The sequence below is a fragment of the Perca fluviatilis genome, chromosome 8 (assembly GCF_010015445.1).
Source record: "Perca fluviatilis chromosome 8, GENO_Pfluv_1.0, whole genome shotgun sequence".
Classification (NCBI taxonomy): Eukaryota; Metazoa; Chordata; class Actinopteri; order Perciformes; family Percidae; genus Perca; species Perca fluviatilis.
Window position 1 is genome coordinate 9695591 of NC_053119.1, and position 25926 is coordinate 9721516.

Below are 25926 nucleotides of genomic sequence, written 5' to 3' on the forward strand. Positions count from 1 at the left end.
CATCTGTTTGAATGGATTACAGGCATCCCATAATGAAAAGTTAATTAATTCCAGGCCTTTATGCTTGTGTTGCAACTCATTTGACACTTGAGGAATGTTTTATTTTTTATTTAAATAGTAATTTCAAGTACAGTGAAAGGTTTTTTTTCTTCATTTTTATGTGAAATATTTGCATCTTTTAGTACATTTTAATTTCACATTATATTAAGTAATATTCTATATACAGGCATTTTCCTATTACCTGTGCCTCAGAAGGACTGAATACAGCACAATACATGGTTAAACGAGTAAGTACAAGAAAGAGGTTTACTGAAGCACAAACTTAACATCATCACGCTTCAGACATTGTGTTTTAAAATCAACGTTGGTTTCTCCCAATTAGTTTTCTCTTTGAATTATGTTTAACACTCACTGTGCCTCCTGGCACCAGTGGTTAATATGTAAACTCTGAAGGAGTGGGGATGAAGACACCCATAGGAACATTGGCCCCTGATAAGCAAGCTGGACTGCTGAGTCACTGGACACACAAGTGGACAATTTCGGTGACCTACAAATACCACTGATGGCTCTTGAATTGTTCAGACAATTTTTTTCTTGTTTCAAGATTAAACCCACAGTTGGCTTTCCAGAATTGTGATCCAAGTGGCTCCAGTTTTGCAGGATGTTTTGATGATCTTTGAACAGAGTAGGACTTTGGTCCAAAGCTTTTTGAACAAGTTCTGGACCTCAAACTTTTTGAAAGTAAAATCTCTTCAGACTTTACATCTGCTTTGTTAAAAAAAAAAAAAAAAAAAATGGACATTAGGTGTGCTGGTGCTGAGAATCAGCTTCTCCATGTGGACCTCCATATTGATGAGCATGAACCTCGTAGAGGCATCCTGGATCTCCTCAGCAGACTCCGTCCTCTTTGGAAGGCACAGAACATTCAGATGAAGGCAAGTGAATGTTTGTGTCTTAGTATCTAACCCTGTTCTCCAGTAAGTTCACATTCAAGTGTCACTTTAACTTACTGCATCTCTACAGACTGTGCAACCCTAACTAAGATGTCAAATGCCACATTATTATGTCACATGACATCTCAATTGGCCCGTCATTGACATTGTCACTGAATCATGGATGTCACTGTGACATTTGTAAATAGCCCTTTTAATTGGGTCTGTTTAGTATCTTCAGACAAAAAGTTGCACGGATGAAAGAGAAGCAAAAAAAAGATGTGGAGAAGGCAAACTTAAAATGTAATATTTTCTCCCCACACTCATTTTCATAGAACATCCAATTTGTAAAAGTGTAGACTTATGATGAGGTTTTTGTGTTCACAGGGGATATCATCATGCTGTTTCACCCTTTGTGTTACTGCAATTTGAGCATTTCCACAGTATGATTTCCATCATGGCTACAGTCAAAAGATCCATTATAAGCTGTGGTGAACTTTTTTTCAAATGTTGTTGGAGTAGTATTTTACAAACTGCATTCTTGACTGAAATTGCTGTAATATAAAACTGAATTTCACTGCAGAATAGACAGACCATATAATATTTACATTGTAGGCTATTGCATTTTGCAGGGACCCACGGCTCCATATCTCTCTTCCTTCTTTAATTGCACAAAGAAGGCGAAATGCTGCCTTTCTCTCTTTTAGGCAACATGGTTAAGGATGAAGTTGTGGTTGTCTTGTTTGAATGAGCCTTTTTTCAAAATTGTCAAATCCGACGTGTGCGTTCCGTGCTTATGTTCAGTTTGAGCTCCACACCATGGCCGGTCAATTGATCAGCACAGTGTGAGCAGAAACGGTGCAGGTCCTGGCCGTGCAGAAAGGCCGATTAAACGTGTAGTGTGAGTTAACAAAATGTAGAAGATTAATAAACAGCGTCTGCCCAGTTCAAAGGGTGCTACCGTTTTTTTCAACCTGGACTTTATTTTCCTATGTTTTTGTGTGTAAGTGACTGATAGGAACAACAATCTTTGAAATTGGTCCAGTATTAACGCTATAACCAGCAGCCACAGACCGGGCTGCAATGTAACCCTCTGGGGCAAATGTGCATTGTCAATTTGGTCCACTAAAAGTGCTTTATTTTGCCACTGAAAGGCTTAGATTATGGAAAGGATCCCTTCAGAGATATGCCTTTTTAAAACCTATTTAAGACATTTGTGTTTAACCAGAAACAGCACTGAGGTCGCTAGTGCTAAAGCCACCAGACTCCATTTAAAAAAAACAATACTTTTAGCGTGTATAGAGCCAACATATTTTCACGTGTAAATCGGTAAACTATGTGTTTATTTCAATCAAAGCTAAAGTTGTGATCGTTGAAAAAGTGGAAAGACGACCTAAAACAGCTTTTCATAGTTTTATTTTGTTTCTGTCAACTTTGAATGAAGTGTGTTTTACAATGCTAAAATTACTGTTTATTTACATGGAGTCTGGTGGATTTAGCAGACGCAATTTTGTGAATGTTTTTATGTTTAAAAAAACGTTCTTACTCAAGATTCAAGATTAACTTTATTGTCCCACATCGTGGGAAATTTGTCTTGGGCACTTAACCCATGTTGCAGCCATACAGACAGTATGTACAAACAACAGATACTGTACAATACCATACAACAGACCGTACTATGGTCCGGATGGTGAATAAAAAACCCAACATGGTGTCCTGCAATGCATTAGTTAAACATTACTCAAAATGAATAATAATAAAAAAAGAGAGATCACAAGTACAACAATTACAAATCTCCATTATCATGCAGGCCTGTTCTGCATTTTACTTGCAGCTATTTAGGAGCTTAGCTATTAGACAGTGGGATGACTTAGTTTTTGAAACGGTTAAGTCTTTGCTTGTCGCAAAGAAGCCTGTTCATAAATACTTAGAATGGATAAGTGCTCTTTTACACCAATGATCTTCCATGCAGTATGAATCAGTCGGAACAGTTTAATTTTCAACTGCACAGGGAGGTTGCCAAACCAAGCTGTAATACCGTACCTGACCAGGCTCTCCAGGACTGCTTGATAAAATATCAACATACATTTTTTTTTATCGACGCCACAAATTCACAAACGACATAAGAAATGCAACCGTTGCTGCTGACTGCTGCTGACTGTCGACATGTGTGCTCCAGGTTAGTGACTCGTATATACACCAAGATATTTGTATGAGTGGGCCTGAGTGATGGTTTTGGCCTGTGGTCACCGACTCCCCAAGGGTCAAACACCATCTCTTCAGTCTTGGAAACGTTTAGAACAAGGTGGTTATCATCGCACCAATTCCCAAACTTTTGGATTTCCATAAAATAATCAGACGGGTCACAGCTCTTTTTCAGCAGAGATAAAATTGCAGTGTCGTCAGAAAATGTAATGACATGATTATTTGGAAATAAACTTCGCTCATCTGTGTATAAAGTGAAAAGGACAGGTGAGCTGACACAGCCCTGGGGGGCTCCTGTGCTCAAAATTTTAGGTTCAGATAGAGTCCCATTAACGCTGACCTGCTGTCTACGATTGGTTAAGAACGAATGATACCATTTGACAATAAGGGGGTGTACTTTAAAATCATTCAGCCTCTTAACTTACAGATGTGGTTGCAGCGTATTAAAAGCTGAGCTAAAATCAACGAATAGGAGGCGTGCGTATAAGGTAGAATCCTTTAAATGCTGGTTAATAAAATGTGTCGCAGCAATGATGGCGTCATCTGTGCTTCTGTTACTCTTATCTGCAAACTGAAAGGGATCTAAAAGACAATTGATCTCTGTTTTCTAAAAATGTATGATCATTTTCTCAAAACACTTCATCACTAGTGACGTAAGTGCTACAGGACGGTAGTCATTATTGTCTTTGCAGCTTGCTTTTTTTTGGTACGGGAATAATAGTAGAGTTTTTCCAGATAGAGGGAACAGAGTGAATGTCTTGAGACTTCTGGAAGATGGGACACCATGCCTCTGCCAGCTCTTTGCTGCAAGATTTCAATAGGCACCCAGAGATGCCACCCAGTCCAGAGGCCTTCCGGGAGCAGATGCAACTCTTTAACAGAAAGGTCGACCTCCTTAGAAATCCTTTCCATAATGTTGTCAGACACTTAGAATATTAATCTGAGCCTGTCAGTGGCAAAACGAGCACATTTGTGAAGGTAAATACAAGCTGGACAATTGCCCTATTAACTTACATTGTAGCTCGTTTCGCCGCTGCTGACTGCAGCAATCTCGCTTAATACTGGACCAATGTCAAAGATTGTTGTTCCAATCAGTCACAAAATAGGAAAATAGGGTCCAGGTTGAAAAAAAAAACCCAGTAGTTCCCCTTTAACTAATGCTACATTTACACGTGGCCGGCTATTTTCATAAACGGACATTTCAACCTCTCGGTTTTCAGAAAAGTGTTCGTTTATATGTACCCGTGTATATATGCCGTCAATGCAGTCAAGAGCACGCCAAACCTGTAGGTGGTGGTGTAACGAGAAGCTCAAGCCCACGTTAGCCAATCAGAAGCCCGACAATAGCAACAACAGCAACCAATCACGTCCTCTTTCTCTCTCTCGGCTGCCTAAACCTCCGTTTGTCTCAGTTTACATGCAAACGTGCAAACGAAGATTTCAAAAATCTCCACTTTGGCCGGAGTTTTCGTGTAAATGAGAGACCAAACCGCAGGAAAATATCTGCGTCTTCCCTTTGTGTAAACGGGGCTTAAACCCACACCTGCAAGTGACCAGGCATGATTGATGTACCTCCTCTGTGATTGGCTGTGCTCAAATTGGCTTGTCCAGCATGCTGCCTGTTGCCTAGCAGCATAATCAGGCAAGACAAGTTAAAACACCGTGTGTGTGTGTGTGTGTGTGTGTGTGTGTGTGTGTGTGTGTGTGTGTGTGTGTGTGTGTGTGTGTGTGTGTGTGTGTGTGTGTGTGTGTGTGTGTGTGTGTGTGTGTGAATCAGTGGTTTGGTTTTTAGTTTTGTCATATAAATTTGAGCTAAAGTGTTGTTTTGAAATCTTAAAAATATAAACTCTTAAAAATAGTAAACCACAAACAAAACTGTACATTTGCATATTTGATAATACTGAGTGACAATACATGCAAGCAGTCTATTATATACAGCATAGTGTTCCTTTGTTACAATGGACATGGACTGTAGTTTACACTGTGTGGATCCCACATACACCTGCTGCTGTAAATCTGCAGCTAAAATAGTTATTATTTCCTCTGTCTTCAGTAACGTATGCTAAAAACAACAGAGCCCAGCTGTTTTAGGACATTATTTAGCTTAAAAAAAAAAAAAAAAGTATATTTGAGATGTGTTTTTAAAGGCTTTCGTCTTTAGTAGGAACTAACGGGCCAAAAATGAGAGCCACAGACTGGGGAAGTCAGTGTTGAGAGACAGATTAACGCAGTGATGGTTTTGGTCTTTTCATGGGATATGTTGACATAATGAATAACATAAATATAGAATATAGCCATGTATATGCTTTAAAATGGAAAGTTGTGATCATGTCTGAAGTACAACATGCTGACAATAGGTTTTCTTTAAAAACAAAACAAATAAAAGGACTTTATGTAACAGATAAATTAAAAAGATACATGGTGATAAAATGTAAAACAAAACTGAAATGTCTCATCTTCTGTACACATGGCACTATAAAAAAAGACAAACGTATAAAACCAGCAGGAAAGCCAAGGTAACTGGACAACAAAAGTAGACGTTTTTATTTTATTAACCCTGGGAACAGATGCGTAGTGTTGTCAGAGCATCTGTTCAGAACAGGATAATCCCATTCTGGTCCCATGTGCAAACACAAGGTCCAATCTTTCGCAGAAATAGGGTTTATGTTTGTTATGTGACAGCACATTGGGTGGGTGACCTCTCAATCTACAGCAGGTCCAGTAGTGTACACAAAGGAGTGGATGTTTCACTTCAGCCCCTGGATCCCGACAGTCCCTTTAATGATGTATTGTGTTCTTTTTGGACCATACACTATAGAATGTACAGGGAAAGGGGAGATCATTCCTACTGTTACACTGTTTTTCTTTCTTTCTGTCATATCTTGTATTTCATCCTAGTGTATTTCTTACTGCTCTTGTTTTTATTCTTTCCTGTGACACACTTTGTAATCAGTTTTTTTGACATATTAAACAATAGCTCAAACTCAAAGGCGATTTGAATGCTTTATCAGGATGCAAAGTATCCTGGATCCATGAAATAACTGGCCTTTAAAAATAAAAATCTGCCTGCCTCTATGGGAATTTAACATAGGGGTGTACTCACTTTTGTTGCCAGCGGTTTAGACATTAATGGCTGTGTGTTGAGTTATTTTGAGGGGAGAGCACATTTACACTGTTATACAAGCTGTACACTTAATACTTTACATTGTAGCAAAGTGTAATTTCTTCAGTGTTGTCCCATTAAAAGATATAATGAAATATTTACTCACTTTTGTGAGATACTGTATTTAGAGTCAAGCCTGAGTATTTGCATGGCTTGTTTAGAGACACCTGCTGTACTCTGCATTTCTCTGTGTACAGAAATGACTTTAAGAAGTGCTGTAAATAGTGAGTGTTTTTTTTTCAAATGACAATAATAAATAAAACGCATTAAATTAGAAAATTGGACCAACTTTCATGTGAAGATAATATGTAAAAATCCAAAACAAAGCGAGTCTGGTAACAATGGCAAAGTCGTGTGGAAAGTATCCAAGTGGCCTTCCATCCACTTTATAAATACTTGATCAGATATCAAGGTGGGCATGTTTGTTCACTTTCCATCTAGATGAAAAGCTGTTGTGTGCAGGGCCCATCTGAGGCTCTGTTGTGGAGACTGTAGCAGAGAATGAGAGACTTTGAGAAACCACTGAATGACAACAAATTTCCGATGGGGCCTTTGCAAGCAAACAGTGGTCACTGTGGTATAGTTGTGTACACATACAGAGCAGTAGTGCTGGAAGTTCAGACTGCAGCTCTCCACAGCTGTACATCTACATCTGTCATTTACCTACTTACGCATGCACATGGCCTACCCGTATCTGTTTTTCTCCATGCCAGATCAATTTTACATTTATTTTTTACACATAATCACTCTACAAGACAGGACCACAGCATTAGTTAATAATTAAGGACCCATCTTTGTTATTATTGTATTTCAATGGTGTGAATTCTCTTACAAATATGCTATTAATCAAATAACTAAAAAACAATTTTAAACACAATTCTCCTTTAATGGCATAACTAATTCTCAGTGGTGGAATGTAACCAAGTATATACTTTATTTATTTTAATGTTATGCTACTTTATACTTTTACTCCATTTCATTTCAGAGTGAAATTGTCACAGCCATAGTTACCAGTTGCTTTTCAGGATTTTCCATGTAAACATATGATCAGTGGATTTGAAAATATGAAAAAGAAAGACTAAACAACAAAAGGTTCATATTTAGTGCCACTTTGACAATATTTAAATATGCATAAATGAGTATATATATATATATATATATATATATATATATATATATATATATATATATATATATATATATATATATATATATATTATAGTATAGTATCTTTATACTGTGGATTTGCTATTTTCACTATTTTTAAGATCTTAAAACTTCTTCCACCACTGCTGATCCTTCGATCCTTGTACTGTGGTGCCATGTTACCATCTGTGAGGGTCTTTAGATATTTAAGAAATTCAGGAACAAATGTGTTGTGATTCAAAATACACAATTATTGTGTATTAAGTTTATTTCCCAGTACACAAATTAACAATAGCTGGTAAATTATCTATTTGTTTCTATAGTTTATTCTTTTTATCCAAACTATGTCTTTAATGGAAAATCGGTATAAAATGTTAGGTAAATGAGCCATAATGGTGGTAAATTAGCAGTCTGTAAATTGATATGGTACCAAAAGTCGAAATCCCGAGACCAAACATTGCTTTTATTTACCTTCTAAAGCTCTGAGTGCAACCATGTTCAGAGTGATTTGTCCAACATTGACATGGACAAACAGTAACTCAGACTGAGGTTTAGTACAGTGACCCATTACACTTTGCACATTATTCACTTACATAATAGTTACAGAATAATTATGTGACTGCCTGTTATACAAACTCTAGTCAGACCTTCATCCACAGCGCTGTGGAGGAGGGTGTGGCTAGTCCACACAGCATTTCAGCATGGGAGAGAAACATGCTCTGGTTTATGGAGCAACAGTGCCTCTGCAAATTAGCAGCAGAGGCACCTGAAATGAAAAAGTCGTCGATATAGACTATAAAAATACAACAGGCTATTGCATGTGTAATTACATTGTCCACATGTCAGTAATATCATGAATGCTATCACAAAAAAAAGTGGTCGTTGTGTTATAAATGTTATCTGTTAAGTTACACACAAGCTCCTATTTAAAAGACAGTGTTGATTTTAGTGTTACAGACTCTTTGTCGACTGTTGAAATATGTTTTTAGTGTTGATAAGCTGATTTTTAATTTTTCTGAGTTGATTTCCTGTCCTTTCAGAAATTCACAGAAGGCATCACCAACCAGCTAATTGGATGCTACGTGGCCTCTCTCCAGGAGCCCGGCTGTGTTCTGGTGCGACTGTACGGAAAAATGACGGAGCTCTACGTGAACAGGGACCTGGAGGTGGAGATGTTCCAGGTCTTCCACGCCCACGGGTGTGGTCCACAGATCTACTGCAGCTTCCAGAATGGCATATGCTACGAGTTTGTTAGAGGAACGGTGCTGGATGATGCGCTGCTCCGACAACCATCCATCTACAGGTCTCTGCCAGAACAGCTTTCACATTTTCACTGATTTCTTTTGTTGATTTGAACAGAGACGGTGTGCTAAGAGTAGTTATCAGCTTTTTGGGGGAATGTCCTTGTTCACATTTCCACAGTTCCCACATTCACAGCTGGAAACGACAATATGATCATTATCATCCAGTTTAGCTATTTGGTCATGAAAGGGAAAAAAGGGGATGAGAACTTTAGCATTTCTTCGGAATTCATTGTTGAAGAGATGAATCTGAAACAGGTCATGCTCACGTTCAAGATTTTTCAAAAAATTGTATAAGAATCAGCCTTACCACCATGTTTGCCTATATTAATAATTCTGACAATTCAGTTTTCAAAACAAAAGCAATCTGTGAAAAAGCTATTTTGAAAAGCATGCAATAAATTAAATATATATTTTTTTCTCTCAAACCCAGGACACATTTGAACATTCACGAACACTTTATACTGTATAAAATATGTAATTATTTTGAAACGTTTGGCTGTTAAAATGTCCTTCATTCGACTGTCTATTGATTTCTTCTTTAAGAAACAAAGGTTTGTTATTTGTTGAGTTATTATCACATCAAACTCCTAATGACCTGCGACTGTAATGATGTAGCATAACTACGTAGAAATATATATTTTTAACAAGGCTACTTATTTGAAATTTCAATTTTAAAAGTCAAAAACATAATATGGCAGTTACGAAATCCACACACATTTGCATTTAATGTGAAGGCTGGCCATAAAATGCCATCAATATTGTAGAAAAATACAAAAAGGAGATAAAAAAAAGAAAAAATGCCAGTGGCTATTATTTCCAGGTTCAGTGGTCAAGCTGTATGAACTTAACAGGTTTACTGAGAGTAATGTAAAACCTCGACAGCTTGTTTTCTAAGGAAACAGTTAGTGATTGTAAGGGGTCATGTGTATATATGTTGAGCAATGTTGTTTAGTAATGCCCCCGGTCTCATTCATCATCCACATGGTTACAGGCCAGCAACATTATTCTCACCACAGGACAGTAGGACACAACACAGCCAGCCAAGGCTAAACAGCCAGGGCCACGATACACATCAATCAACCTTGCTCTGCCTGATAACCTCTCTGGGGAATACCCAGAAAACTTTATGTCACCGCTAAGATACCTCGAGAACGAGCACTCAAGTAGTCAAAAGGTCACGAATGCAACAAGGCCCATTTTTTGGAAAAAGAAGAACAAGATAAGAGCGCTAAATGGAAAGGGAGTTGTGTTTCTACTCTGATAATGGTTGTTTGTGCAATAACAGCGTCAGCCAGGCTCATCTGAGAAAATGTTTTCCCTCTGCAGATTGATCGCGGCAGAGATGGGAAGAATCCACTCTATCCAGCCAAAATGTGCTCTGCCTGTTGAACCTCTTCTCTGGACAAAAATGTCCAACTTTCTCACGCTGGTGCAGAGCAGTAGCCCAGCTAAGCAGCGCTGCACAAAAAGGTACAACTCTTGACAAAATCATCTCAATGTATTTGAGATATCATAGTCATCTCGACACATTTCCTTCATGCAACCACAGACTCTCACAGTTGGCCATGAGCAGCAGCACCAGAGCGAGTGATGACTACATTGCTCAAGAGCAGCTTTGCAAAGCCAAGCTACATTTGCAAACTCAGTGTTTCGCTATAAAATGATTTGATTTGTTGTCAGTAGTCTATATCCATGACGTTCCACTTCCAGGATTGCTCTCGTTCTGAAGGTCTGGCAATGCGAGACTAGTTGTCAGTGACTTGTTGGGCTCATGGGAATGTTGAGTTGATGACCCCAACCTCTTTCAACCTTTGCTATAACTACTTTACTCTATTTTATGTTCCAGATATGAAATGGAGCATGACTCTGCAACTGTATGACCGATTTAGCACCTTTGATTTCTTAACAAGATTTTGGTGGACAGTGGCAGTCTCTCTGAAGTGTATTACATCTACCACATGCATGTTTAGGTTTAGGGGTTTACTTTGCCCTACAATCACAACAGAGAGGCACTGGAGTCAACCAAAAAAGCATTCTGTGGGTGCTTTGGCTTGGTCAGAAATGAACTTCAAGCTTTGGATTTGTGGCCTTTCTGAAACAAAAAATATTAGAGCAAAAGTGTAAGGACTGGATTTTACGGTGTCTGTCTGCTCTCACATAAACTAACAACAGTACACTTGGCCATCAAGCTTAATACCAACAGTACTAACCTATTCAAGCATTACTTTAAAGGCCAAGGAGCACAACATTAGCTGATGATTTGTTATGTTAAAAAAAAGCTCAATTGTTGACTGGCCCATCCACTGTGTAGTATTTTCCCACTGTGTGGGAGCCGGGATGCTGACTTTCTGCCTGGAAAATGCATCTTTAGACTCAGAATATCATGTATGTACAGTAGCCATCAAGGGCATATTTAGGATCCGTTTAGAAGATTAAAAAACGAGCCACCTGAAAACATTAAAAAGTCAGCTGGTGACTTTAGCTTAATTAGTAGGCTGATAAGATCTGCCTGTGACAGCTGTCATTTCTGCCAACAAAATCATTATCAGTGGTTGCCAACTAGAAGTGTGCTTTTGTCTTAGGTATAGAACGAGAGTAGAACGGACATTCCTGATCAAATCAACACAGCAGGATGGTCAGAGTGGCGGCCATTTTTATGTGTACCGTTGCCATTGCAAAGAACTATGACTGGTGTAGCAGGCTAACTCATTCTATTTCTATGGTCATTTTCTTTTGAAACAGTCAAATGACCATGGCAAAAAGTTTACTGTCATTCTATTTTTTATGGCCTTTGTCTGCCTCTGTCTGACATAAACTCATTCGTTCAGAAATGACTGCGAAGCAGGCGTTACAACAGCAATTAAGGGGGGCGGGTCTTAGTGAATGGTCAATTGTCCTATCCAGTCTAGGAAGGGTTTACCTCATCTCCAAACATCTTGACAAACCAAAAACATACGTCAGGGCTCTGTTTCTTTTCTTTTTTGAAGATTTTTTGGGGCATTTTAGGGCATTTTAGGCCTTTATTTTGACAGGACAGATGGAGACATGAAAGGGGAGAGAGAGGGGGAACGACATGCAGCAAAGGGAAGCAGGTCGAACCCGCGACCACTGCGTCAAGGAGCAAACCTCCTCCACACATGTGCGCCCGCTCCACCAACCGAGCCAACCCGGCCACAGGGCTCTGTTTCTTGATTTTTCATGTGCGTTTAATACAATTCAACCAGATTTACTTTTATCAAAAATCATCTTTTATCATCTTCTCCAAAGACAACTAATGTTGGAGTACCCCAGGGCTGTGTTTACTCCCCTGTGTTGTTCACTTTATATACCACCGACTGCACCACTAGTTTGCCAAACCAGTTTCTGTTAAAATACTCAGATGACTCCACTCTATTGACCTTGTCTACCAAATTTGACGACCCTACACTGTACCAGGGCAATGTGGATTGGTTAGTTGGGTGGTGTGATAAAAACGCTCTCATTATTAACACTGCGAAGACAGAGGAAATCATCTTTGGAAAAACCCCGAATTGTCAACTGCCCCCAGTGAAGATTCACAATTCAGTAATCAGTCAATTCCCAGTCTACAAATATCTGGGTGTCATGATAGACAAAAATCTCTCATGGACCTCTCATAAAGAATTTATCTGCAAAAAACATACAACAGCGTGTTTACTTTCTCCGTAGATTGAGATCTTTTGGAGCTAGCCAAATAATTTCTTTGTTTTTCACATCAGTAATTCAGAGTGTCATGCTCTATTGTAGCACTACTTGGCTGGGTAACCTATCAGTTAAAAATAAAACAAAGCTATTTGATTATAGGACTACCTGTAGCACACTCCTTTTAGGAAGCTCACAATAATAGTATGCTCAGACTGGCCAGAAATATTTCAAATGACTCTTCACATGTTTTGCACAGAGAATATCAGCTTCTGCCTTCAAACAGACACTTTAGAGTTCATTCTTTCAATCGCATCAGACTTCAAAACTCTTTCATATATCAATCTATCCTATTGTTAAACCAGCTACATTAATTCCAGTGCAATATTTATTCAGTGATACAAGTCTCCAAGACCTTTTCTGTTGTTATACATGTATGCTTTGTTTCCTTACTTGGGTGTTTATGTCATTTGTGGTAATGTTTCATATATGTCTTTTGGTGTTATTCATCTTATGTATGTCTGTATGTATGTCTATGTCCTCTTTTTTTACAGTATACGAGCTACCCAGGGATGCAAAAAGAATTTCAGCCCTGGCTGACAATAAAGTTGTATCGTAACGTATCGTATTAATACATGAGTGAGAGAAAAAAGCTGTCAATTATCTGCTGTAGTGGAAATCACATCAGGTTAAAACAAATATTAAGCTGGCGCTGGGAGGCTGTACCTCAGTGGTAATTTGTGCAGCCATCCCTTTGATAGAAACCAGCAACATTTTCCACATCTTTATCTTTTAGGCAGCAGCACTTCCACTGCTGCCTTATCGTTTTTTTTCACATGCCAAATGTATTTCTCAAACCTGCCCGCAGTGCTTCTCTTCACCCATACAATGTGTTTCAAGTAACTGAGCAGTCAGTGCTCAGAGTTGCACATTCGCTTCTCTCACAATGTGGATAGAGTCCGCCGCTGTGAGCTGTCATTGGTCAGAGGGACGAGGTGGGGGAGTGGCCACGGTGGCAGTGACATTGCGTTATCTCTGACAGGGGTCACGGGGTGAGAGGGGCCTTCCAGACACTACAAAGAAACAGACGCTTGGCCACGAGCTTCCTGCAGAGCTCTCCCTTATCGGTCAAGCGTTCAACCTTGTTTATGTAAGCAGCAGAGGGGTCGGAAGTCCATGCAAACTGAAGCTGGAAGGCAACAACTGAAGTTTCTTCTTTGAATTTTAGCACAAGGCGTTGTGACTCACCCATTAAAGAAAGGGAATGTGGAGAAGGCTTTTATGAAAAGCACTTTTTATCTTCCTGGATTCAGAAAGACCCACAAAGAGAAGCCAGTGTGACCAATGTTCTTTGTCATCAGTAAGACAAGACACAGACAACTATTCTCACTCTAAGTCCATATTTTCTAGTTCCTCTACTATTTCATTATAAAGCCATTCATTTTAGAGCACTTATTTTACAAAGCCCATAGGAAAATCTACAGATTTGTTATTATGTTCTGCTTTGGCCTGGTTGTTGAACTGAGCCAAGTTGTTACGAGATAGACAATATCCATGTAAGATTATAATGAGTACATAATGCTTAAAAATACATAGTGCATAAAAGGATACACCTCATAAGGCACATAGAGTGAAATGGAGTACAGAGGAGTAGTGGACTATTTCTCCATTCTTTATTTTTTTAGTTTTATTTTATTGACCAATATTTAACTCATTTTGCCCTGTTTCTGTTTCAGTTTACAGGGTTAGGAGTATCATGTTTTCTTACAAAAGTGATGAGTGTATGGATTAAATTAGGATATTACTCACTGTAATATCCATCTACAGAAGCAGGCTGCACCACATTTAGAGGCCCAATAGATGGTGCTATATTGTGAGACATTTGTGTGATGGAGGGGCTTGACACAGTCCACTGCTGCTCAAACACAGACATACAGACAAACTCACAATGGTCAGGGAAAGGTCAATAATTAGGACATATAAAAGAGTGTTGGAAAAGGATGATAAAAGAATATATGAGATTTGAGATTCAACAGATGAGATTTAAGAGGTTGATTTAAAAGTCATGTCTGTGGTGTGTGTCTGTTTGCATATTCACTGGCCTGTCTCAAACACACACAGAAACACACACACTCTCACACACACAGAAACAGAGACAGAGACAACACAAAAGTGGTTTTAAACAGGCATCAGAGAAACTTGTACTTGAGAACGTATGAGGGCTGGTATGAATGTGATCTTCAGAGGAAATGGTAAAAGAAAGGCAGAGAGAGAGAGAGAGAGAGAGAGAGCAGGAAGAGGCTGCACCTGCAGAGGAGGTCTTCAGCTCTCAAGCCACCCGCTGTGCAAAGAAAGAGAGAGAGACTGATACAGAGAAGAAGAGAGAGCCAGCAAGCGAAGGAGAGAGAGAGAGTGAGCGAAAGAGGCTGCAGCAGCTGCAAGGTTCGGAGAGAGAGAGAGAGAGAGAGAGAGAGAGAGAGAGTGCACACAGTAGAAGTCAGAGATGGGAAAGAAAAGAGAGAAATGCAATGGAAAGCAAGAGTGAAACCTCTTCTTCTCCCAATGGCCCCCTGCTACGTCTCCCATTTGCACTCCCACGAATCACATAAAACTGCAAAAAGGGAAAAAAAGAGAAGAAAATCAGTGCTCGGCTGGTGTTTGAAATCATATGTAAATAAGGCACATTGATAATGAAGCGCCAGAGGAGGAAATTCCACTAATTACCTTGCAGAGACTTGACAAGGAGCAGGAGGCGAATGTACTTGACGTACAGTTTCTCTTGAAAAGGACAGAAAAGAGAGAGGAAAAGATCTGATGGCAAGACGACAGGTTTTCATTTAAAGTCAAAGGAAGTCTTTCATTTAGCCTTTGACTTCGAGTAAACGTGGATTTTCTATGGTAAAGTCAGTTTGTTAAGTTAAAGCGATGGATGGGTTGAAAAGGAATCAGAGTGATTCACCATTGAACTGTGTGTTTTTATTCATATTAGAGAGGAGATTGATGAATTATACATGTCGTGGGGGGGGTCGATTTAAAAAAAAAAACAGAAAGATCTTATAGGCAAGTGGAATGTGAATCAAACACACTGGCAGCTATAATTTAGGCCTAGATTTTCTGAGATGCTACTTGGAGTTAAGATTTACAGTTTTTGCACTATTTCAGTTGACAATAAGTCAAATAAGAAATAAAAAAAGATCCCAACTCAAGCAGGAAACAGCTAAAAGAATATATATTTGCATACTTTTTGCACACTTGCTTGCAGGTAGTTTAGATCTTAACGTGTTTTTGTTCAATCAATCGTTTCTTGATCCGTCTATCTACAGCAGGAAGGAGTGGATTCACTGAGTGAATGAAGGATAATATACAAAAAGGACTTGTGTTGTTGAGGATGTGTAGGAGGACTTGTATAAGGCAGCAGAGCGATAAACAAGGCTCTGCTCCTCTGCTTTTATTGTGCGTTCCTAACAGGCCTCACTAAATTATTTCTACAAGTGTGTATATTACCGGAGCATATGTTTGTTCCCCCTCGAATAAATAGGTAGTGTTTAAATTACACTGTTTAAATTACCCTCTTATCGTGGCCTGACAAGTGAAAAGGAAACACGGAAATTAATTAATAATGCTTGCGCAGCATTTCTTCCAGGTGCATTTTGCACTGACGTCCAAGGACACTAGTGCTTTCTTTGAAAGATCGGGTAATCAACAGAGTGAAAACAAGGCATGTATCCTCTCACGGAGGCACGTTGAACTGCTTCAGTTTACAAACATGTTGCTCCAAGAAGAAAAGTGCGGGCTTTGCAACAGAGTTGGTTTTGCACACCTGCACTCTCATTCAGCAAACTTTCATATTCCCTGAGACAACTGCGCCATAAAAGTCTTGTTTTCCCTTCATACAAGTTTAGTTTAGATTTTCTTTTTTCCTTAGCTGCTCTATACACACACTTTCCTTTTAAAAAACTATCCTTGTCAAATGTTCAAAAAACTTCATCAAGCTACGGGGATTTCTGCAGGCTAATATTTCACGACTCAAACTAACATTTAAGAAGAATTGCAAGAAGTCTGTTTTACCATGGTTGGAAACCCTCTGAAACAGCATGAAGATTGAGCCTTTACAATGACATTTGAAGAAGTAGGATTAGTACTACTTTACCATGAGGCATACTGTGTTTAAAATGTCTTCCTAGTTACTTTTACTTGTCTTTTCTTCTTTGTCTGGCCTTTAACTAGCTTGCTGTTAATTAAGAAGAGCACCTCCAATACCCCATACTTCTAAAGACTATCTATGCTCAGTGGTGGAATGCATATTTACTCAAGTACTCTACTTAAGTGCAATTTTGAGATACTTGAAAGCTAGTGAAGTCAATTTTATTTACACAGACCATATCACAAATCACAAATTAACATCAAGGAGCTTTACAATCTGTACAGTTTATGACACCCCCTGGAAAAACTCGCCCCCAAAAAACCCTTTAACAGCAAAAAATGTTGAAGAAATCTCAGATAGAGTTACAGAGGACGGATAGGTCTGGCAATGTGAGACTGGTTACTTTGCTGAAAGGCGAGACACTACATGCAAAAACATTGTTTTTCATGCACTTTTCAATTTTGAGATTTTTTAGGCTATTTGGCTTCCATAACATGTCTTCTTTCAGACTAGTGGAAGGAAAAAAATCCAAAAGTAGATTTTTCCTAAATGCACCAAAAGTTAACGTTAGATAATGCCTCATTGGCATATTAAACATAACATTTCAGAAAACTTGTAATAAAAAAAACTAAGTTTGACAACTTACATTAAGACATTAAGTTAACTCAGAAAGTTGACAATGCTGCTGATTGTACCTCTATACTTTTACTAAGTAGAAGATCTGAAAACTTCCAACACTGTCCATATACGATGTGTGAAAACTCACACTTTACAGTACAATAAGCCATCAGGGCTGGGGTTACAAACAAGCTAGATATGTAAGTAAGCAGAGGGTGTTCACAAAACATAAACGTATTCATAAATTAAATGTGGAAACCTCAAACCTCAAGCCTTTTTATTTAACCCTTTAATGGATTTTTGTGAAGTTGTACCAGCAAAACTTAACAAGCTGCATTATTTTAGAGGTGAAGAATTTTGACTGACTGTATTTAATATTTGCTAAATAATAACACCTGTCTTATTCCTACATGTAACTCACTGGTAGAGTATTTGTCGGCTTCAGTGATTCATCTTAAAGGGGACATATCATAACAAACTAATTTGGTTATTTGTAGGGCCTACCAACCCACAAACTGTGAAATAAGACAACCCAGTCAGAAAACATGGGATTCAACAAGCCATTCAGAGTTGGCTCCCCTTCCTATGTTGCACGCAGGCTCATTAGCATATACTGCCTGGGAGTGTTTCCCGACCACAATCTTTTTCTCTAAACTTAAAGTGATGGTAAATTCGTAATTTCTACTATCCTTTGATCACCATCCTCGAGCAAAACACCCCCCAATTTTTTTTTTTTGAGTGGTAGATTAGATCAGCTGAATAGCAGCGCTAGGGGCTAATGGACCACATTTGTATCTTGTGTTACCTTACTCAATAATGCCCAAAATGATACCAAACGTCTATAAGTAGTACAAATAGGTTATGCCCTCATAAAACGATGGATTGGAATGTTTGTAAGTACACCAGAAGTTTATGAACACTTGCCTGCTCTCTTCAGCTCTCTGTTGCTGCTGCTGCTACCTGCAGTTAGACGAGTGCTTAGGGCCTTCTATAAATTACTACACCGAAAAGAGATACAACAAAAATATTTATTAATTCAATGATTAAATAAAGGTAATGTCTCCAAACTTACCTCAATTATTACCTGTCTCCTGCTAGTTATACTACAGCACTTACTTTAAAAAAAAAGTTAAATTAAAAAATATTTTTGTTGCATCTCTTTTCGGTGTTGTAATTTGTAGATGGCCCTAAGCACTGGTCTTACAGCAGCAACAACAACAGCAGAGAGCAGAAGCCAGCAGGCAAGTGTTATTTACATAAACTTCTGGTGTACTTACAAACTTTCCAATCCATCGTTTAATGAGAGCATAACCTATTTGTACTACTTGTAGACGTTTGGTATCATTTCGGGCATTATTAGTGGGGTAACTTAGATACAAACGTGGGTCCATTAGCCCCTGTGCTAAGCTATTCAGCTGATAACGCTACTCTACGCTAACTCTCCCAATGTTAGACCCAGGTGAAAAAAGCTTCTGGGGGGGTGTTTGGCTCGAGGTCATGGTGCAAAGGACCCTAGGGTGAATTACTCCGAACCATCACTTTAACTATTTGTTTTGGTGCCTAGACTTAACTGTCGTTGTTGTAGCTGTATCCCTTCTAGCCTTAACCCTTTGCAAAGGGGCGCCATATTTTCAGACAGAGGGTGAACAGAGGTATGTTCAGACAGACAGCATTAGAAAAACAATGTATGTTTTGAACATTAAAGCATGTAAACATGTTCTACTAGAAACCCCAAATACAAGTATGAAACCTGAAAATGAGCAGGATATGTGTCCTTTAAAGCTGAAGATATATATATATATCTTCGCAGCTTTATATATATATATTTATATATATATATATATATATATATATATATATATATATATATATATATATATATATATATATATATAAAACATCACCCACTAGTTTAATTGGTAATAATGAATTAACGACACCCCTCTTTCATGAAACATTCCTCACAGACAATTTTGCCTTCTCCATTGGGAATTGGTTTTATATTTGAGTGGTTTTACCTCTTACAGTGCCGTGGCTCTACGAGAGGTGCCCAGCTTTGAGACTTTGTCAGTGGAAATGGAGTCACTGAAGAGACACCTCTCGCAGATTGACTCGCCGACTGTCCTCTGCCACAACGACCTTCTCACAAAAAACATCATCTACAACCACAAAGAGGGTGAGGAACAGTCGTGCACATCACTGACAATGGAAAACATGTAGCATATAATACAGAATAAACTTGAATTATATGTATGTGGACATGTAGCAGATTTTCATAAATCAGAAGCAATGAAAGCATCTGAATACTGTTGAAGTGATGACTGACTTGTGCTAAACGTTTCAATTGTAGCTCTCTGATGAAAGATGTTACTGAAGCTAAATGTTAAAATAGATGAATGTGTTTCTTTTTATCAGTTTGAAATAATGCAGCTCACAGAGTCTTCAATCTTCTTTCTTTTATCATTTATTTATATTTTACATACAGAATAAAACCTTTGCCCCTTTTACATATTTAACAAGGATGTTAGTCAAAATAGACTTCTTCTTATTCCTTTGACTCCCACAAGGTCCTGTACTTTGAATAAAAGGAGGGAATGTTGCCAGTTATATACCTTAGATATGTTCATCATGTTGTCCTGGTAACCGCTGCTTCTTTTCTTTCCCTCTCCTCCTCCATCAGAAATGGTGAAATTCATCGACTACGAGTACGCCAATTACAACTACCAGGCCTTCGATATTGGCAATCACTTCAATGAATTTGCTGGTAGGTCTGTCATGTGATGAAAAGAAGTTCAATTTGGTTCCAAATCGGTTTCATGGCCCGGAACATATAAGAAAGCCTAATGTGGAATATTGATTGAAGTAGAAGTTGTATATAAAGTGGTATGCAGAATCATTGTCCAGTTTGTGCTGTCTCTTTGACAATCTTTATCTTTTTGCCATTATGTACCATGAAACTGTCCTTCTGATGCTGCCAAGGCAAATGACTGATTTCAGTGTCTATTCTGCGTGGTGATAAAAGTAGCTTTGATGTACTAGCACAGCAAGGCTTGACAGGGTTCATTTGAACGTTTGTGGAACAATCATCAATTTATCACTTTTAGATAGTTTTGAAGAAGCATAACGTGTCAGCTTTCGTGTCAATATGTGCCAACTTCAAATGATCGTAAGTGAAAAAATGTCTGAAATATGGATGTGTTTTGCAAATGTGGTCCAAACCCTAAATTATCATTATGCCAAATTGTAGCTGGAATGTGCCAAATGTCACAAAAATGCACACAATTGTTTGTATGTGGGAGTCTTTAATGACAACATAGGCTATAAATCCCTTTTTCATTTAAAGAGAGTGTTAAAATGCAGTCAATTATCAAAACTGGATCCACTTTCCTTCATTTGCAACATACAGATCTCACTACAATTTCATATGTATGCAGTGGTGGAGGAGGTATTCAGGGCCTTACTGTAAGTAAAGTACACTAAAAGTAGCAATACTTCTCTATAAAAATACTGTTGCATTTAAATTAATTTAATTGCATTAAAATGTGTACTTAGTTAAAGTAAATATTATCTGCTAAATCTATTTAAAGTATAAATCCAATATAAAAGAAACTGTAATGCAGAGCACTGGCACTGGTGTTATACTACTTTATTAATAGATTATTAAACTGTTGCAGTTCGACATGGAGCTCATTTCAACTATTTTGTATACTGTTAGTTGTATAACAATACATCTTATTCTTATTATGTTTCCTACTGTATTTAAACTCAGGATTATAAAGTAACTATAGCTGTCAGATAAATGTACCGGTAGTGTGGTACAATATTTTCTATTTTAGGTATAAAGTGGCATAAAATGGAAATAAATGCAAGTTCCTCAAATTTACACACATTAGTGATATAACTTACTGGAAGTTACATTAGACCAGAGACAATATGTGCGTGTAACATCAAACTTGGGAAGGGTATTTTTCTGACATTTTGAAACCAACAGATTATTGCAGAAATTTTTGTCAGTGATTTATATAGAAAATAATCATTAGTTGGAGTCCTTATTCCTTATATATACACATGTGTGGATGCAATATATATACTGTATATATATATATATATATATATATATATATTTCTTTAAGTACACAGATGGGGAGAAATTAAGGTTGAACAAATAAGTGATATGTGTATGTATATGTGTGTGTGTGTGTGTGTGTGTGTGTGTGTGTGTGTGTGTGTGTGTGTGTGTGTGTGTGTGTGTGTGTGTGTGTGTGTTTTGTGTTCGAGGTGTGAAAGACGTGAACTACAGCCTGTACCCGAGCCTGGAGCTGCAGAGGGACTGGCTGACGGCCTATCTGGAGAGTTACAAGCGCAGCACAGGACATGAGGTCACTGTGACAGAGGCAGAAGTTACGCAGCTCTACATTCAAGTCTGCAAATTCTCACTGGTAAGTGTCTGCTCCCATCGACTGTGTTGAAATGTTGAAATATGTCATTATGTAGTGCCTCGACACTTTGGAAAAACTTTGGAAAGTGACAAATCTATCAACAGCTATTTCCGCTTTTTAAGATCTGTTCTTGGGGGGATTCAAATATCACCATATTATGAGATTAGTGTGTGCATTTCAACAATATCCATATGTGTGCAGACCTCTGAAATGACAGGCCGGCAACACCTCACCATTTTAACCATCACATTTTAACAATTTACTTTTCCAGCTCCCACAGAAGAAGAAAAAAAAAAAAAACTCCCCAAAGAAAACCAAACCCAGTCCACAGCTGACCTATCACTGTTCAAAGTTTGATGGACTCCATCTGAGCTGATTAGAAACTGCCGCAGGGAAAAATGAAAGACAGCAGCCAAAATTATTTTTCTTATGACCACAATTTTCATTCTTTGGTGGCTCAAGTGGTGCTGGGCTATCTGTCTAAAAGTGCTTTCATAGCTCAACACAATATGCAGAATTGTCCTGACCAATTTTGGGGTGGTGTGAATGTCTCTTGAAATAGCCCAGAAATGATGAGGAAGCATATTACTTTTTAAAATAACTTGTGCCTCGGCCAAAAACCCGAGAGGGAGAAGTGAGAGCGGGGAAAAGAAATAAAGCTTGGAATGGAGTGAGAGAGGCGATAACATCATGTTGATTGGAATCAGATTTTCTGTGACAAACCGAGGAGGACTCTTGACTCGAGGGAAGTGGGAGAAATTTATCACTGACGCTTAAAAAGCCAAGTTTCCAGCTCGACTTATTTTTGACAAGCCGTGTGTCAAAATGAGGGATACTGAGCCTAATAACTGCGAAAATCACAGGGTCTACTTTTTAGAACGTCAAGCTGAAACTTCTCTTTAAAAAAAAAAAAAGTACACTTTTTTTTTACCCACTTAATGTTAACAACATATCCAATAGTTCTTTTTGTTATATGGAACATTATGATGACCTGAAAACAGGATTACTTTTAAAGATGAAACCATTAGTGCAACAATCCTGATGATAATAATAATAATAATAATAATAATAATAATAATAATAATAATAATAATAATAATAATAATAATAATAATAATAATAATAATAATAATAATAATACATTTTTGATAAAATCCATTGCTTAAGGAGCCATATTTTATCCCTCGACAGGGTTCGAGTCCGACCTGTGACAATTTCCTGAATGTCCTCCCCCCCCCCCCTCCCCTTTCATATCTATCTGTCCAATCCATTAAAGGAGCAAATGCCCAAAAAATAATCTTAAAACCTTGAACAATCTTGATATTTGCTGATTTTCTGTAATAGTAAATGAAATGATTTTGGTCTGAGAAAACAAACAATTTCAAGATATGATTTTGGTCTCCCGGAAATTGTGATGGGCTGTTTTTTAAATTATCTGCCAGTTTATATATCAAACAATTCATCATCAATTCATCAGTTCATTGTTATATAATGTGCTAATAAAAACAATCATTCATTGCATCCTTTTTCATCAGAAGTGGCACAGTAAAAGTTTTGTCCATACAATTTTCAACCATTAATTTGCACCATACAAATCTCACTAAGGTTTTAAAATTGTTTCTCATCACATCTGGAAAAACCAGATGATATATTAATTATGTGTAACTGGCTTTGGAAAATTTCCAAAACCACAATAATCATCAATTCAGTATGATGCCTTTTACATATTTTTCTTTCTTTTTTTTTTATTCTCTTTTTTATGAATTGGAAATAAATGCCATTTTATCCTTTTGTACCACTTCTATGTCACGTGGTAATTGCTTGGAATAATCAAACTACATTGAATTCGCACTATACAAATGAATAGTCAAAACCAAGGAAACCAGTCTGCACTGAAGGAAGCTGTGTGGCATCGACAAAGCCTGGCCAGTAGCCAAATCTCTGCGGCGTGAAGCTGCCACTTTCAAATCTTAATCCCTGGCAAACTGTGCCAAGACGCAGTGGGGTCTTTACGACTCGCCTCCTCCACAGGGATCCCCCGTGATGTCGAGGCTAAAGACTGCGGCTCTGTGATGTCACTCTGCCCACACGTCTCTCATCTCCGTTTTTTCTCAATGGCTCCCTGTCACTAACGGTCTCTGCTTAGTGTTAGACTAATGCTCCCTAAATGGAGAGCAGTTATTAATCATAATGGAAACACACTTAATATCTCCCTCCAACTCAAGACAGAGATTAGAGATGAAAATCTGCCAGCGAGGGGAAAAAGAGCACATCGCTCTTCAAGTATTTCATTCCACCCTTTATTTGATTATCAAATAAAAATGTGATTATATCACTGGGCCACTGAACAGAGGCCTGTCTGGATCTTATTAAGACTTAGCTATTAGTGGTCCTAACCATGAAGATTTACAATAAGGGTGGAGAACAACAGAAATTTATGGAGGCATGGAAATCCGCAAGCCTAAGTGAGCAAAGCCATTAAGGAGGGAACCATTCAATACAGAGGTTTGTCATTCTGACTGAGCAGCGTGCAGCTGGTATGCAGCAGCAGCAGTTATGCGAGCAGCTATAACACAACAACTTGGAGGGCACTGAGGTGTGTTTTTACAGTTCTGCTCTGTGGCACAAGCAAAAACATCATTAAAAAAATCAAAATAATAAGCTGGTGAAACCATACAGCACCTGTGATATTTAATTTAGAACAATCAGCACGACATACTTTCACACGTGTGCAAAAGCCACACACATAACCCAGATTTCTGCACTTTTGAAACACATCCCACACCTACAGGAGTATCATGGGCTAGCTGCATGCAGTTAATGAGTCTGTCATTCAGTTAGATGGCTCCAATTCAGTCTCTGTCAGCCAGAATTTGCCCTGCTGAAGACACTGACTTCTGACCCCACTGTGACGCGCCTGCAGGGGGCGAGAAGTTGTGTGCTTTTGAAGCTTTAATTGGATCATCAAAAGGCCACATGAGATTTGCATGTCAGTCACACGTTCTTGCTGCCATACATTTAAAGACAGCATCACATTGTGTTTTTCAATGGTACTGCTGTTGTTTTAACAAACCACACACACACGTTCTATAGTGCTGTAATTTCATTTGTATGTACTACTTTAACTGCATTACTCGCAATTTTGACCGCAATAGAAGGAGACACGATTTTCACCGTTATGGATTACCCAATGCAGGAACATTTAAAAAAAGAATCTAAAACACTACAACATGCTTTGAAAACTGTAGTAACAAATGTTCTAAAGTTTAAAAACTACCAGTATGGCCCTTTAATGTTTTTTTTCTTTCTCTTCCACGAGGCATCCAACTTCTTCTGGGGTCTTTGGGCCATCCTGCAATCACGGTTCTCCTCGATTGACTTTGACTTCCAAAGGTTTGTATTTCTGACGAAGGTGGCTTAAAGGTCCCATGTAGTAGAAAGAAAAAGCCTTTTTCCATGTGGTTACCTTGTGTCCACAGTTGGAGGAGTGTGTCTTGGTGTCACTTTGTATAAACATTGTTCCAGTTTCCTAAAGCTCTGTGGTTTTGACGTTCGAATGTTGCACAAAATAGAAACGTTTACAAATCGTTAATCTTAAAATCGACGCACTCTTGAAATTAAGCACCGCCTTCACATTGACACCACCTCAGTAACTGTTTAATGTAGAAACACATGAAACCACAAAGAACAAAATATGACCTCAGTGCAATTGCATGGGACCACCTTACCACTTAACATCATCATACATCACTTAAATACTCACAAATGGAAAAATGTATCCTGCACGTTGAATTCAAGCACTCACTATTTTATTGCAATGTTTAGACAAACAGGAGCTTCATTAGGATTGCCTGACAAATAATTTGTTGGCAGAGAAACTGCAATAAAGGACTGGGAACTTGAGCCCAGAGTGTGGAAATATTTCCTTTATTTTTCCACCAGTGTTTCTAGACTTTGTGTATCTAGAATCTGGCATCAAACAGACGGGACAAGCACACTTCTTCCTGTAGCAGACAAACTATTTACACGTGAAAGTCTCTGCCTTTCTTCACTCTTAAACCACAAATCATGTAAAGATGGAAGGCTTTGCTTTCACAAAAGAAATCAGAACTAATTTGTTTTATTTTTTAAATGTATTATGATCCACGTAGTTATCTTTAAACAAGTCCAGGAGACATTCCTCACTACCAGCAACCAGACAATAAAGTTCAGGAGGGCGAAATGTTTCCCTTCATCCCCACGCTTTCTTCCCTTCTCCCTTCTCCCCCTGTGTGCCCCACACCCACCACAGTTGTGATCGTGATCCTAATCACTA

General features: G+C 38.3%; 1 protein-coding gene across 4 annotated transcripts in view; it reads left to right on the plus strand.

Annotated features, from left to right (window-relative positions):
- Nucleotides 1-492: 492 nt before the first annotated feature.
- zgc:113516 (uncharacterized protein LOC541449 homolog) overlaps nucleotides 493-25926 on the plus strand; it is a 30888-nt gene continuing 5454 nt past the window's right edge. For all 4 annotated transcript variants that reach the window (XR_005640133.1, XR_005640134.1, XM_039809871.1 and 1 more), the window contains exons 1-7: nucleotides 493-935; nucleotides 8487-8749; nucleotides 10077-10220; nucleotides 19200-19348; nucleotides 19853-19936; nucleotides 21451-21611; nucleotides 24931-25004. Coding sequence is in view for 2 of the 4 variants with exons in the window: in XM_039809871.1 (XP_039665805.1) it covers nucleotides 795-935; nucleotides 8487-8749; nucleotides 10077-10220; nucleotides 19200-19348; nucleotides 19853-19936; nucleotides 21451-21611; nucleotides 24931-25004 (1016 nt within the window). In the remaining 2 variants the exon portion in view is untranslated. The remainder of the gene's footprint in view (nucleotides 936-8486; nucleotides 8750-10076; nucleotides 10221-19199; nucleotides 19349-19852; nucleotides 19937-21450; nucleotides 21612-24930; nucleotides 25005-25926) is intronic.